Source organism: Pleurodeles waltl, chromosome 6 (genome assembly GCF_031143425.1).
Source record: "Pleurodeles waltl isolate 20211129_DDA chromosome 6, aPleWal1.hap1.20221129, whole genome shotgun sequence".
Taxonomy (NCBI): Eukaryota; Metazoa; Chordata; class Amphibia; order Caudata; family Salamandridae; genus Pleurodeles; species Pleurodeles waltl.
Genome location: NC_090445.1, coordinates 292,373,795 through 292,389,487, shown reverse-complemented (window position 1 = coordinate 292,389,487; position 15,693 = coordinate 292,373,795). Strand labels below are relative to the sequence as shown.

The 15,693-nt window shown below is 42.3% G+C and overlaps 1 protein-coding gene across 1 annotated transcript in view; it reads right to left on the bottom strand.

Moving 5' to 3' along the window:
• Positions 1-6,965: 6,965 nt before the first annotated feature.
• LOC138299645 (zinc finger protein 664-like) overlaps positions 6,966-15,693 on the bottom strand; it is a 274,275-nt gene continuing 265,547 nt past the window's right edge. Inside the window, exon 3 of the mRNA XM_069238097.1 lies at positions 6,966-8,872. Within this exon, the coding sequence (XP_069094198.1) occupies positions 7,833-8,822 (990 nt within the window). The 5' untranslated portion in view covers positions 8,823-8,872 and the 3' untranslated portion in view covers positions 6,966-7,832. The remainder of the gene's footprint in view (positions 8,873-15,693) is intronic.

Sequence of the window (15,693 nt, the reverse complement as noted above, 5' to 3'; positions counted from 1 at the left end):
CCTACAACAATCACTTATGGCCACATGTACAAAGGGGCATATTTATACTCCGTTTGCGCCGAAATTGTGTCGTTTTTTTTAACGCAATTTCGACGCAAAACTAACTCCATATTTATACTTTGGCGTTAGACGCGTCAAGCGCCAAAGTTCATGGAGTTAGCGTAATTTTTTTGCGTGAACACCTTCCTTGCGTTAATGATATGCAAGGTAGGCGTTCCCGTCTTAAAAAATGACTGCGATGCATATGCGTCGTATTTATACTCCCGGTCAAAAATGACGCCCGGGAGTGGGCGGGTCTAAAAAACCCGCATTTGCGCCGGATTTTAGCGCCTGGGTCAGGGCAGGCGTTAAGGGACCTGTGGGCTCAGAATGAGCCCAGAGGTGCCCTCCCAAGCCCCCAGGGACACCCCCTGCCACCCTTGCCCACCCCAGGAGGACACCCAAGGATGGAGGGACCCACCCCAGGGACATTAAGGTAAGTCCAGGTAAGTATTTTTTTTTATTTTTTTTTGTGGCATAGGGGGGCCTGATTTGTGCCCCCCTACATGCCACTATGCCCAATGACCATGCCCAGGGGACAGAGGTCCCCTGGGCATGGCCATTGGGCAAGGGGGCATGACTCCTGTCTTTGCTAAGACAGGAGTCATTTCAATGGGGGATGGGCGTCGTAAAAAAATGGCGCAAATCGGGTTGTGGCGAATTTTTTGCCTCAGCCTGACTTGCACCATTTCTGGACGCCCATACGCCATTTTCCCCCTACGCCGGCGCTGCCTGGTGTATGTTGTTTTTTTTAACGCACACCAGACAGCGCCGGCGGCTAACGCCGGCTAACGTCATTCAATAAATACGGCGCCCGCATGGCGCTTCAGAATGGCGTTAGCTGGCGCTAATTTTTTTGACGCAAAACTGCATTGGCGCAGTTTTGCGTCAAAAAGTATAAATATGGGCCAAAGCGTTTTGTGTACGAAATCGAAAGCAAAAAGGCTACTTCAAGGAGGTGGTAACCAACTTACAAATGGAAAGGGGTTACGAGGGGACCCCTTCCCCTTTGTGAATGTTTGTAAAAACATTTTTTAAGAGCAGGCAGTGGTCCCACAGACCACTGCCTACTCTTTAAAAATTAAAAAATAACTTTTCAATTTTCTTTTTGAACCACATCCCGTTTTCCTTTAAGGAAAAGGGGCTGCATTTAAAAAAAAATGCTTTTTGAAAAGCAATCACAGACTTATATGGTGGTCTGCTGGCCCCAGCAGGCCACCATCCCTGTGATTTGTGCAGTTCCCAATGGGTCGCAAACCAAGACCTAACTTATTAATATTCATGAGGTAGATCTATGTGCAACCGAGACTTGCAAAATGTCTAAAACATACATTTGTACATGAGTCTTTGTGATTACCAAATAGCGAATAGCAAATGTTCTTTATTTAGTAATCGCAAACACTTACTTTGGTACATCTTCCCCTTAGTCTTGTATTCAGTTCAGCTTACTACTACAACGAAAGTCAATTTCCAGCTTTCTGTCAGATGCAATTTCTTTCGAGAATACATCTGGGAAACTGAAATCATGAAATGTTACCAATTACTAGTAGATTTAGTCTATAAATTGCAGTTCCGAATGACAAATATACATGTGTATATTTACTCACGTGAATGTTCTGAACAAGTGCAAATGCACTTGCAAATTTTGTTTCTCCATGGGGATAATATGCCACCATTGAGTAACACCTTGCCCTAATGCTTATCGAAATAGGGGGTATTTCATCACCCTTCCTGTCTTGGATACGGCTTTGATCCAACTGAATCAAGTGTGGGACAGGTTGGTGAATGGGCACAATTTTCAAAGAAATATCAGAACTTAAACTGGCTTTTTTAGAATAGTTTACATCTAAGTTTGAGATTTACAAAAAAAAATGGTTTACACTTATAATATACTCACACTTATATGTGTGATTATGCCTTTCCATGGGAAGGGATTTGGCTTTCAAAAGTATGGTTATGAGTATTCACAAACATTTTCGCAGCCTATGAAAACCCTTAAAAAATGTAACCAGTTTAAAAAAATATTTTATCACCATTAGAGAAAACATTTGGTTTGGACATGTTTAATTTAAACTTAAGAGGGCTTGAACAGATTGGGCTTAGCTCCTTATACACACTGATAATTCAAAATGTCATTATTTGAGCACATTTAACATGTGTTTATTTACTATGAGAGAATCTTAAAATATGACTTCCATATTCTTTACTTTTGTGCTTTTTTGCTGTGAAATTGTTTTATATTCAAAAAGGTGCAGGGCATTTTTCATTGTGTAGCTCTATAGCTGTAATGCTTTAGGACTGGCAATTATTTTCATGCATTCAGTATAACAAAATCTAAGTTTTTTATCAAGGCAGAATGGCATAGTATGGAATGCAATACTGATGACTTTAATGCAGACATTGTTCATTTAACAGTGTCATCAGAAATCACTGGCTACATATATACTATTAGGAGACACTCTACTTACCGATGCCTAAGGGTAGGATGGCTTAGTTAAGCATCTAGACAGCAAATATAAAAATGAAAGTGAAAGTGTTAGAGCTGTCATCCTTGGTGTAGTCTCCCCTATCTTTTTTTGCATCTGCTTTCCATGTTTTGACTGTCTGATGGACTCTGTTGTTTCTGTTTTTGGTACTCTGGGCCCTTTACCACTGTTGACCAGTGCTAAAGTGCAAGTGCTCCTGTGTAAACTGTATGCATAATTGGCTTTTCCATGATTGGCATATTTAATTCATTAGGAGGTCCCTAGTAAAGTGTATCACAGGTGCCCTTGGCTTGTAAATCAAATGCTACCAGTGAGCCTGAAGCACTAATTTGCCACCCACACGAGTAGCTCTGTAAGCATGCCTCAGACCTGCCACTGCAGTGTCTAAGTTTGCAGTTATAAACTCCCAACTCGACCTGGCCAGTCCATCCACTTGCCAGGCCCAAACCTTCCCTTTTTATACATGTAAGGCACCCCTAAGGTAGGCCCTAGGTAGCCCAAAGGCAGGGTGCAGTGTATGTTAAAGGTGGGACATGTACTGATGTGTTTTACATGTCCTAACAGTGAAATACTACCAAATTTGTTTTTCACTTTTGCAGGACCTATCTCTCTCATAGGTTAACATGTGGGCTGCCTTTAATACCTTTTAAGTGCAGTTTCTCTTTCAGAGCAGATGCAGATGTGGAGTTTGGGGTCTCTGAACTCACAAGTTAAAAATACATCTTTTGGTAAAGTTGTTTTTTAAATTGTCTGTTAGAAAATGCCACTTTTAGAAAGTAGGCGTTTTCTTGCTTACACCATTCTGTGACCCTGTATGCTTGTGTATTCCCTGTCTGGGTCGGACTGACACTTGGGCTCCACTAGATAGTGACACAAAGGGAGTTGGGGTGTAGCCTGCATATCCTGAAGAGCCATCTGGGCTAGAGTGGAGGGAGGAGTGGTCACTTACACCTGAATGGCCTGTGCCTGCCCTCACACACTGCAGTCTCCAAACCCCTGGTATGTGTCTGGGGTCAGACCTGGGCAAGGCAGAATCCTGTAAACAACAGAGACTTTTCTTTAAAGTTTGCCTACTTCAAAGGCTGAAAGGGGTATAAGTATTGGACACAAAACCCCAGATTTTTACATTTGCTTCTGGAACCAAGAGGAACGTCTGCAAGGAGAAGAGCTAAAGAGCTGAGGGGAAGTGTTGCTTCTGCCTGTGACTGTGCTTTGTTGGGCTATCCTGCAATTGCTGCTTCTGCCTGTGAAAGCGGACAAAGACTGAACTTTGTGGTATATTCCTGCTTGTGAAAAATCTCCAAGGGCTCAGACTGAGCTTGCCTCCTGTTTTGGGCCATCATTGCCTCTGCCAGTGCCTGGAATCTTTGCTGAGACTCCTGCCCTGCCAAGCGGTGCTCTATCCAGTCCCATGGCCCTTGAAAGGTGAAGATGGTAGAACAAGGATGGAAATCCATGAACAGGGAGCCATGCGGGGAACATTTTGTCGCACCACCTGCAACGCGGCTGTACAAATGAAGCGCCACCCGCCTCACGGCTGATTTCAACACATCACCTGCATCAAGGCTGGAGAAATGGCGCAACAACCCGCTTGCGGTGGCTAAAAACGATGCAAACTCCACGCATCGTGGTTTTCCATCACCGTGCAACCAGGATTTCTCATGCATCTTTGCTGGGCATCAAAGTCATCGTGAACCTGCGCCGATCCAAGGTGCCCTGTCTGAAAATCAATGCATTGTTCTCTTGCAGTGGAGAAAAAAGAAGCATTGCCTACCCAACGGGAGAAGAAACGACGCACAGCCTCACTTGAGAGTAAGAAATCTAGGCATCGCTGACTTTTCTGACGCACGCTTGCCCATGCAACTTTATTTTTTACGCAAACCAGGTACTTTGTGTAAAATCAAAGTTTCCATTGTTTTCTCTAGAGTAAGACTTTTTACTTTGGAAATTCATATCTTGAGTTGTGTTTGTTGGATTTCTGGCGTCTTTGTCTTATTTGATTTAGATGAATATTGCCTATTTTTCTAAACAGGTGTGGTGTCAATTTTGTAGTGTTTTCACTGTATTACTATGTTTGTTAGTACAAATACTTTATACATTGCCTATGAGATAAGCTTGATTTCTTGTGCCAACCTAACAAGGGGGCGGGCAGTGGTTGTCTTAGGAGTGTAACTTTCTTACCCTGACTAGAGTGAGGGTCCCTGCTTGGAAGACCCCATTTCCAACAGGAAGCTCCACTGTTGCGTGTACTGCGGGATGTTAAAGCCTATATCTACCATACATTTCAGGTCTGCCTACGATCAAGTAGGAAAGTGTTCTGTTACACCTTTATTCTTTATGCTGTTCACAGCTACAACCTCACATCCTTTTGAATTACAGCACTAACAGCTCAAAACATGAAAAAACCTGTAAGGGAATCCTGCATGCACCTATAACATTTTCAAAGAATACATGTTCTTTACCAATATGATCATCCAAAAAGAAAGAGGAAGAGATTCAGATCTTGTGACGAGAAGATTACTCGCCAGCTGTGAAGGAATCCTATGTCACAGTGCAGGGTGACACCGTCAAGGAAATGGCTCAGGGCACTAATCATTTTTGTTCCTGGATCCTAACCATGGTATTGACAATTTCATAAAAGGTATTAGGACTTCTGAAGTCAAAGGCGGGTAGACACATCAGTGCTAATGCACTGTGTTTACATTCAGAGCACCTTTTAGAAGTAGATTTCCAAAGTTACCAACGTTTTACCAATTGTTCTTGGTTTGCCAGAAGCAAGAAAAACTAGTGTCAAACCTACTAGGAATTAAAATTAAAGAGAAGTGGAGTGATCAACCAAATGAAATGTCACCGACAAAGAATATTAGCATAGTGTACATGCTACCATGGTTTATACCTAGTATGTTGTCGCATACATGAAGGAAGAACAGTTTAATTAAAAAATGTGCGCATACACTTGATTTGTTTGAGCACCTTTAAGAAATGAAGGCTTGCAAATGTTTTTTCAAGGGTTATGCTTAGAACTGGTAGGTTTGAAATGCAGGTGTGGTTTCCTGCTAGTGCTGGATTTAATTTAGTCTGGGGAAAATATGGACAATTATCAAGTGTATCGAATAGCATAAGAGGAGATAAGAAAGTGTGCTGATTTTGCTTATGGGTGATATGATGGTGTCTGCACAGCATAGTAGCTGGCTGGTCATGTTTTTGTAAGGTATGTAGCTGTAAAGGATGTAGGATGGATTGAGTTGAGGGTGATATTGTATAACGAAATGTGTTCTTCAGCAGATGGAATGGGTGCTAAATGATTTAGATAGTGGAATTGAGGGAAATATCAACCTTAAAGGTATCCTAACTAATGCTGTTCTACCTTCCCTTGCCAGAGATATGATTCTTTTGTGACCAAGGTTAAGGTCTAAGCAACTACTCTTGTAATTTGAAATAGGCATTGTCATGTCAGTGATAGCCCACTAGACTCCATGCATAGTTATTTTTGGAATTTTGGAATCCAGTGGAATAGAAAGCTTGCATTATAATGGTACTGACAATTATATTTGACCCTGCCACGATCTGTTGACAAATGCCCTTCACACAATGATCCACAGTCACTCAGAACTCCCTCACTTACAAACTGCTCACTCTCAGTCATGCTGTACACACTGATAGCTATGCTCTGCACACCTTCAGCCTCGAGGCGCATACAATCAACTATCTTTTAATCACCTAGGCCTTCCTCTGCACACCCATGACCATGCGTCTGTATTTACTGAAAGTACACCCCTTGTTATATTACGCTATCTGCATATTTATATTGCTCTATCTCGAGTGAAGGTATCCTGGCGATATGTCAGGTGTGTGAAGCTAGCCTCGGGGAAATTTACACAAAAAGCCATGTCTTCAGTTTCTTGCAGAATTCAAGATGAGAGAAGGAGGCTCTAATGTGGTGAGGAAAGTTGTTCCATGCTTTAAGAGCGATATACGAGAATACACAAACTTCTGATCTGCTTTTGTGCATGTGTGAGACCCGTGCGATTGAGTCTGGCTGAGCAGAAGTGCCTCAGGGTTGGTGGAACTACATGCAGCTGTTCATTTAGGCTGGGCCTGTGTTATGTACGGCTTTGTATGTGTGGGTGAGGAGCTTGAATTGTGCGCGCTCATGTTTTGGGAGCCAATGGAGTTAGCTCAGGTGCTGTGTGACGTGAACCCAGCGTGGGAGGTTGAGGACCATTCTGGCTGCTGCGTTCTCAATGGTCTGCAGTCTTTTTGTGAGCTGGATGATTGCTCAGGCGTAGAGCACCATGGTTATTCCTGCATAGAACACCTTTATGCATTCTGCAAACAAAGGTAGCAGATGTTCCACTTTAAGTGTCAGGTTCATTCAACTAGCAATCTACCAACTTGGATTTGTATTTCTGAAAAGTAAATTTCACCACTACAAGCCAAACTGTAACCTAAGATTAGGCTGAGATTCTAAAATGCTAATTGCAAACTTCAGGAAGACCAGATCATAAGGAACAGTGGTCAGAGTCCAGGCTTCAAAGTTCCGGAGTTTACATTAGGGAATGCATGGCATAAGCTGAAGATCTGCCAAGTTCTGAACACAACGGTATCTAATCTGTAATTCAAGCCACAGGGCAGCAACCTGTTCATGACACGCTGTCCTCCATATTACTATAACAGCAAAAACACATCAGCAATAGAACTTTGTAACTGTTTATTTCAGCGAAACCCTCAGCTGGGCCCTCAACTAACTTCTTCACACTCCTCACTATACTCGTTACATTCACGATCACCCAGGCAATGCATATTAATCAGGCTCTGCACACTTTCATTGGACATAAGAATATTATATGTGAAGTTAAAGGAGATGTTGACACACATCATAGTTATGTGGAGGGTGGTGATAGACAAAGGACGTCACGAGGAGAAAAAGAATACACGTTTATATGGTTACATGAAACTGTGCAGTATGTACATCTTCCCTTGCTAAAAAATGACCATGAGAGCCCTCTAAGCATTGGTTAGCAGTTCTCAAACACAGCAACCATGACCTGAATGAACTTACAGTCTATATTAAGGTCTTGTCCAAAGCAGACAATATGAAATGCAAGTATCCTGCTGGCCAGCTGCAGAGGTTCAACAGTGCACTCTGCCTGTAGATAAACACTCTAAGACTCAAAGACCACTAAATTCAATGCCACATGTGCGCAAGCCTTTTTTTTTTTAATATCTCAAACTTAGTCACGTACATGGGGCCAGAGTCAATCTAGTGCTGAAATAATAAGATCTACAAAGTTTACAGTGGACTTATCACTGAGTTCTACTGCACATTTGGATAAGTATACATTTTACTAAATTCTCCGGTATTTGGTCAGGGCTGAAGTACCACTGAATCCTTTCCAACATATGGCTGATGTTTCTAACAGAAGAATTTTCCAGACCCGGCACTTGCATGTGGTTTTTCTCCCATGTGTATGCTCGCTTATGTGAAACCGGACTTGAAACTGAAGAAATTCCCTTTTGTCCTTTATATATATGTTTGTCTTGTGTATAAAGTTTTAGGTTTGGTAAAACTTGAATAATCCCAAATTCATTTCCTATAGAAGAAGCATGTTTTTCTCCCATGTGTATTCTCTGATGTGTGGTGAGATTTGAGTTGTGACGGAAGAATTTTCCACATTCAGTGCATGCATATGGTTTTTCTCCTGTATGTATTCTCTGATGGATGGTAAGATTTGAGTTGTGCCTAAAACTTTTACCACATTCTCCACAAGTATATGGTTTTTCCCCTGTGTGTATTCTCTGATGTATGGTAAGATTTGAGTTGTGACTGAAACACTTGCCACATTCATTGCATGTATATGGTTTTTCACCTGTGTGTATTCTTTGGTGAATGGTAAGGTTTATGATCTGGCTGAAACTTTTACCACAGTGACTACATGTGTAGCGTTTGATTTCTGTTTGCATCCATGGATTTCGAATAGGGGAACTGGACTGGCGAAATCCCTTACTACTTTCTTGGCAACTAAAGCTTTCCTTTCTGGTGCGGCGAGTTCTGTTAAGGGCCATGTTCTTACAGAAATTTGTCCCATTTTCAGCACATGTATAACCAATTTCCTTGTGCTCTGGTATTAGCTGCTTGTTATGGTTTGTGGCTTTGCAGAAATCTCTTTCACTGTCAGTGGATTCACTGAATATTTTCTTGTTGAGTGATTGCCATCTCTTTCTGGTTTCTCTTGGCTGTAAATGTACCATTTGTTCCTTGACCATCCTGGATGCCTCAGTAGGATCCGTTTGCATAAGATATACATCATCATTTCCGTCTTCACAGAAGCTGTCCTTCACCGATTCTGTTAAATAGATGCAGAGTTTGACATTAGTACATACCAAATAAGGAATTAATTACGTTACCAGAGCAGTTTGGGAAAACAATTGATTTCTTACATTTGTAATAAAAAAAAGTTGTGTATGAGAATATAAATAAAACAATGGCAGCAAGCCATTAGTAATAATAATGTGTCTGTCATATATATTTAACAGGATCTGGTTTAATATGATAGGAGTGTGCAAAATAATCACATATGTGTTTCTCTAAAAAACATGTTATTGGAACTTTGCCCTTTCTGCAGATCTGCCCAGATTTTTTGGACCTTTTTCCTGAACCATATTTTTGCTGGTGTAGTGAATCCTAGTTCATTTTAATGGGATAACAGGAGTTAGCTTAGCCTCTGGCTTGCAGACTTGTGCCCCTGCCATGTAGTGACTTTTAACCTACTTAGCTTGCTCTGTCTTAGCTCATTTAGGGCCAGATGTAGCAAGCAGTTTTGCCCATTCTGTGTCTATGGGAAAATGTGTTCGTACATTTGGCCCTTAATTATTTAATTCTTCTAAGATGGCTGCCTTGCTTATAGTTAGGCCACTTGTTATGCTTTGTATTATCAGTGTCACCAGGCTAAGCGTCAAGATCAAGCAACAAAGACAAACAAACAGTAGGTGTTCACACTTAGGGATTTTCCCTCTCTATACTTTCGAGGGATTGTTTATATTAATTGCCATCCCAAGCATGTCTGTTATCTATTGTGTGGGAACACACCTACGTCAGGGGGCCCTGTAGATATGTATAAATACATCGCACTTTAGACAGCTAATCAGAGGGATTCGACCTGAGGGCATCGCCACCCTCGCTGATATCGATAATGCACATCGTCTTGACGCTGACCCAGTCTTTGTGTTCCTGCAGAGTCTGAGATAGAGACCTCATTCCAAGGTAACAAGGGTTGGGGGGCTCCTCTCATGGACATGGCATTGGCAGATTAGGTTTAGCAAACCCGGCTCTCCTTTAGGTAAGAGGTTAGGCCTCTCACATTAGGGTATTAGGGCATTTTACATCTTGTATGTCTTTTCTATGCATTGCAAGATGGTGGGGGTCTCTGTAATAATGACTCTCATCTTCACAATTCTGTTTCTTGCATTTTTCATTATCCTAATCATTGCAGCCCATGCAACTTATCGCAAATTGCAGTTATGTTAAATAAAAAACTGTTGACACTTTACTGCATCTTTGTCCTTGCCTGTGTTCGTATGAGACATGATTTATCTGTGAGAAAGGGGTAATCTCCGTTTAACCACAACACTCCTTGAGATGTCTTGTTCTCGAGTCCATGCGTAAAGGCTGCCACAAATCACCTTTTACCATTGTGATTCTGGTGAGGTGCTGCTAGTGAGCCGGTAAGGTTGGGACAACAGTTGCGATTTGTTGTAGGATAGGCATAGTTGCCTACAAGCAAAAGTACTGTTATCCTTAAACCAGCAGTCTTGCCTAGAGCAGGATTCCAAACTACAACACTGGCTATAGAATTCTGTGCACTTGGCTGTATATATCTTTCACACATTGCTTCTAAGTTAAGCTTGTCTGCCGTATGCCACAGCTACCAGAGGGCTGAGCTCACCTTGACAAGGATTGTGATTATTACTCTGTTGTGTGTACTCCCTCCTAACGAATAACCCAATTTCGTACACATAATAGCACGATAAGCATCCTGCTGTGATGAGATTCAGACGTCTGAAAAATCAATATATCCCTCCAATGGCAGCAGGCGGTGTGTCTATTGTTGCGGTCTGCTATTGTTGTTAATTTTCGTTTTGTAACTGTGAGAAAGTAGGCTATTTGTTGAATGTGGTGTTAACCTTGCTCAAGCAACAGCCAAAATCTCTGTCAGAATGAACCACAAAAGTCACTAAATTAACCTGTGCTTAACCCTACGGTAGCTTGGCACAAAAAGCAGTCACGCTAATTTAAGAGGGAATCAGTAAGGTATTTACAAGAAGTGAGACCAAGAGAGAAAGTGGCGACTGGGTAACTTTCGAGCACACACTTGGTATCAAACGTAACAAACATAAATACAGATAATGCCAAGTAAAGTAACCAGGTGCTCAGAGATGAAGAAAAAGCCACCAAATATTTAATCAAGGAGGACAATGTCCATATACAAAAGAGACAATCTCGAGCACTCCAACACCAATCAGTAATCCACTCCTCTGTGAACAGTCTTCTTATGTTCTTTATTCATGAGCCAAAGTTAGAATATCTTTGCTGTAATTCCCACAACACACTAACCAACAAGTGTTTCATCTGTGGACAATTGCATTCCAGTTGACTTAATCAGGGCTAGAACAGTAATTAGTATACTATATTACAATTCAATCTTACTTCAAAATAATGCATTAAATTCCTCAACCATATTGCCGGTGACTGAAACAATATGCAGTGAAGTAATTTGAAAAAGACAAAGTAAGAACTGGAAATGCACAAAAAAAATATATAAGTAAACATCCCAAGTTAGTAACCAAGTTATACAGATTAAAATTATACGTAAGGCCAATGCTCAGATTTATTATAACAAAAAAGGTATTATCTGGTGTGATGCATCATCAACAAGTGACACCCAAAAGACAAGTTTTGAAAGAATATAGTACGAGAATATATATAAAGTAAATTAACCGTACATCAGTCTACCAAGTGTGATTTAAAGGGTACTCATGCCTTAACCCAGAGCACACCTGATTATAAATATGTTTTTCAAATCATGTACAAAAGTATCAAACAAACTCAGTTATGTAGACACTGCAAATTAATAAACATATCTGTTGAGAATAGTCCATCTCAACTTGCATCATTCACATTTAACAACATGCCATATTTACAAAGCATGCAGCCGTAAAATCCCTTGAACCATGTGAAACCAATCTAATTATTAGTCACCTAATAAATCTGTACAGGTGAAAAGAAATTAGGGCCAGAACAAGTTACCATGCAAAGTGACTCAATAATTTGTCAAACATATCCCAAAATTGATTATGTCAACTGGAAAACAATTGTCCAGAGATGAAATGTACTGGCTAGTGTGTGATCGATACAAGAAGGGGACTGGGACTGGTAGGACTTAAAATACTTTTTGTGAAGAAATGTCTGACAAGATAAAGTTCAGAGGTGCAAGGCTGCAGATGGCGTACCAGGAAGACTCATTGTTGTTGGGGAGTTGTTGAATGACATTGCAGTGAATATTTTTATATTTGGACTGTTTTGAAAGTCAAAAATCTCCAGCGGGTTGAAGCTGCAAGCTGTAACCGTTGAGGGCTCCATGAGACCAGATACCCCTTTTGCGAAGGACCACGGAGCAGGAGCTACCACAATGTCAGACTGACCTGCAATGTACCCCCGGTGGATCGATGATCAGGTCTCCTCTCAGTTCTCAGAGCACTCTTTAGCCAAAATGTTTCTAAGGCCCAAGTTTTGGATTTTAGCTATCTGGGCACCTTTAGTACTACTTCCAAGAGTTCAGGCCTGGAGAGGCACGACTTGGAGAGTCAGGACTCACTCTGGCTGGGTCCAGGTGCAAGTTCAAGATGGTTGGAGCCTTTTCTGTCCCTGAGGCTCGGATCAAGAGGCCAGCTGTTAAAAATTGGGTCTTTGGTTGACAGTCAGGTTACCCCCTGTTCAAGCAAGGACCCTCACTCTAGTCAGGGTAAAAGAGAATCACCCTCGGCTAACCCCTGCTTACCCCCTTGGTAGCTTGTCAGAGAGGTAGTCTTAACTTCAGAGTGCTGGGTGTAAACTATTTGTACCAACACACACAGTTACTCAATGAAAACACTACAAAATGACAACACCAGTTTAGAAAAATAGGAAATATTTATCTAAACAAGACCAAAACGACAAAAACCTGACATACACAAGTCATTAAGTTTTAAAGATTAAACTCAAAACTAGTGCTTACAAACACAAAATGCTTTGATGAGGTGTTAACACGGCGTTGTGACGGAGTTGTTCCCAACAATCCGACACCAGCGGCGCCGGCCACGGAGTCACACGGACCCCACAAGTACAGTACCTTGGTGAAAAGTAAAAACAAGCCGATGCGCGAAGTCAAGGATCGCGGCGTTTGTGCGAAATGTTGAATCCGCGGACTTCAAGCAGCGTCAGTCAAGACGTGGTGCGGCGACCTCCACAGAGTCGCGGACTTCGGTGGGGCTGCAGTGATGTCGAGCCTGCGAAGGTCCAGCAAAGATCACAGAGACAGTTGCAGGTGGCGTCACCGGTTTCAGCAGCGGCGTCCGGAGTTGTCCAAAGTCGATTTCCCTGAATTTTTACCAGCTTTTCCTTTCAAGGGCCCAGGGACTGGATAGGGCACCACTTGTCTTGAGAGAAGTCTTTGCTGTCCCTGAGACTTCAAACAGGAGGCAGACTCTAAATCAAGCACTTGGAGATTTCTTCTCAAGATGGAAGGCACACAAAGTCCAGTCTTTGCCCTCTTACTCTGGCAGAAGCAGCAACTGCACGATAGCTCCACAAAGCACAGTCACAGGCAGGGTAGCTCTTCTTCCTCAGCTCTTCAGCTCTTCCCCAGGCAGAGGTTCCTCTTGTTTCCAAAAGTGTTCTAAAGTCTGTGGTTTTGGGTGCCCTTCTTATACCAAATTTCTCCTTTGAAGTAGGCCTACTTTAAAGTAAAGTCTATTTTGAATGTGAAATCCTACCTTGCCTAAGCCAGGCCCCAGACTGCATTGTGTGAGGACAGGCACAACCCTTTCAGGTATAAGTGACCACTCATCCCCTCCCTCCTAGCACAGATGGCTCACCAGGAAATGCAGACTACTTCCAAGCTCCCTTTGTGTCACTGTCTAGTGTGAGGTGCAATCAGCCCAACTGTCAAACTGACCCAGGCAGGGAATCCACAAACAGGCAGAGTCAGAGAAATGGTATAAGCAAGAAAATGCTCACTTTCTAAAAGTGGAATCTACACTTTAATCAGATTTAAAGGTAGCCTCCATGTTAACCTATGAGAGGGACAGGCCTGCCAACAGTGAAAAACAAATCTAGCAATATTTCACTGTCAGGACATTTAAAACACATTACTATATGACCTACCTTAACCATACACTGCGCCCTGCCATTTGGGCTAACTAGGGCCTACCTTAGGGGTGTCTGACATGTAAGAAAAGAGAAGGTATAGGCCTGGCAAGTGGGTATACTTGCCAAGTAGAATTTACAGTTAAAACTGCACACACATACACTGCAGTGGCAGGTCTGAGACATGATTACAGAGCTACTTATGTGGGAGGCACAACCAGTGCCGCAGGCCCACTCGTAGCATTTGATTTACAGGCCCTGGGCATCTCTAGTGCACTGTACTAGGGACTTACTAATAAAACAAATATGCCAATCGTGGATAAGCCAATTACATACAATTTACACAGAGAGCATATGCACTTTAGCACTGGTTAGTAGTTCAAAAGCCAACGGCAACAGGTCATACAAAATAGGAGGCAGGAGGCAAAAAGATTGGGCATGACCTGGCATAAGCAAAAACACCAACACCAGCCAACTAGCCCTTGGAGTTACTCTTGTAGATCTGGGATCAAGTTGTGGAGCAGGTCTCAAGCAGCAGGTCAAGCCCCTGAGGGTTCAAGGTAGGCTTCAGGTAGCAGGACAGTCCTTCCATGGGCAGCAAAGCACTCTAGTGAAGTGCACTGCAGGCCACAGCAGCATCCATTTCTCTCACAGTCTTTCCACGGGCCCAGAAAGTGAACTGAAGAGTGGGTTTTATTTTTATACCTGGTGCCTTGTTAGGGAGATTCCTTCTAAAATTCTTGGACTTTCCTGCCTCCCCTGCCCAAGCTCCAGACTGGCTAAAGGCACAATGGGCTGATGTAAAGTCCTTTGTGTAAAAGCAGGCACAGCCTATTAACTTTTAAGTGGGGCTGTATCCAGCTTCACCCTCTGCTGCATCTTGCCAGCGATGGTCCATCAAGGCACAAGTAATCTGGAACATGTTTAAAGGGCTACTTAAGAGGATGGCACAATAAGTGCTGTAGGCTTACTAGTTTTTTAAGAAAAACAAGGGAAACCCAAGGGTACTCCAAGGTGACGAGCCTTTCAGTGCATGCTGGTTCCTGCACCCATACACAATCCTTGGCAGATGTATCCCTTTTCAGTCCTGGATCCCCCTACAAACCGTCACTCGAGTGTTGCTCCTTTCAAGGTTTAGATAGGCGACCATTTTTTGCAGCTGTACAATCAATTATTTTGAACAAAGTGTTCCTGCAACGAGTCGTTTCCCTCAGGATTGAACTTGCAGAGGCATACAGGGTCTATTCCTGTGCTTTAAATTTTCCGGTAAACAAAAATTCAAGCCCCCTGCTCCGGCCCCTCAGATGCCTATTTGTGGCCGCGCAATATATATTTTTTCAGAGGTATCTTTTTTCTCTTTGGCACATTCTATATTAAAATGTTCTGGATTGGTCCTTGCCATCTTGACTATAAGATTAGATAATCTTTTATATACATATTGTTTTCAGAACGCTACATCATTAGTACTCATCTGCTACTCATTGCCACCTATTAAACAAGTACCCCATGTCTTTTTTCTATTTTTCTCACTTGTCCTTACTTGTGATATACAGTGTTGGGCTAAGTGAGCCTGATGTATGTGATCCTATGTAGGAAAGTACCATCTTGCCTGGCATGTTACCCTCATTTTTACTTGTATGTATGTTTGTTTTTGCCTGTGTCACTGGGATCCTGCTAGCCAGGACCCCAGTGCTCATAAAGTGTGCTTTGTATGTGTCCCCTGTGTGGTGCCTAACTGTATCACTGAGGCTCTGCTAACCAGAA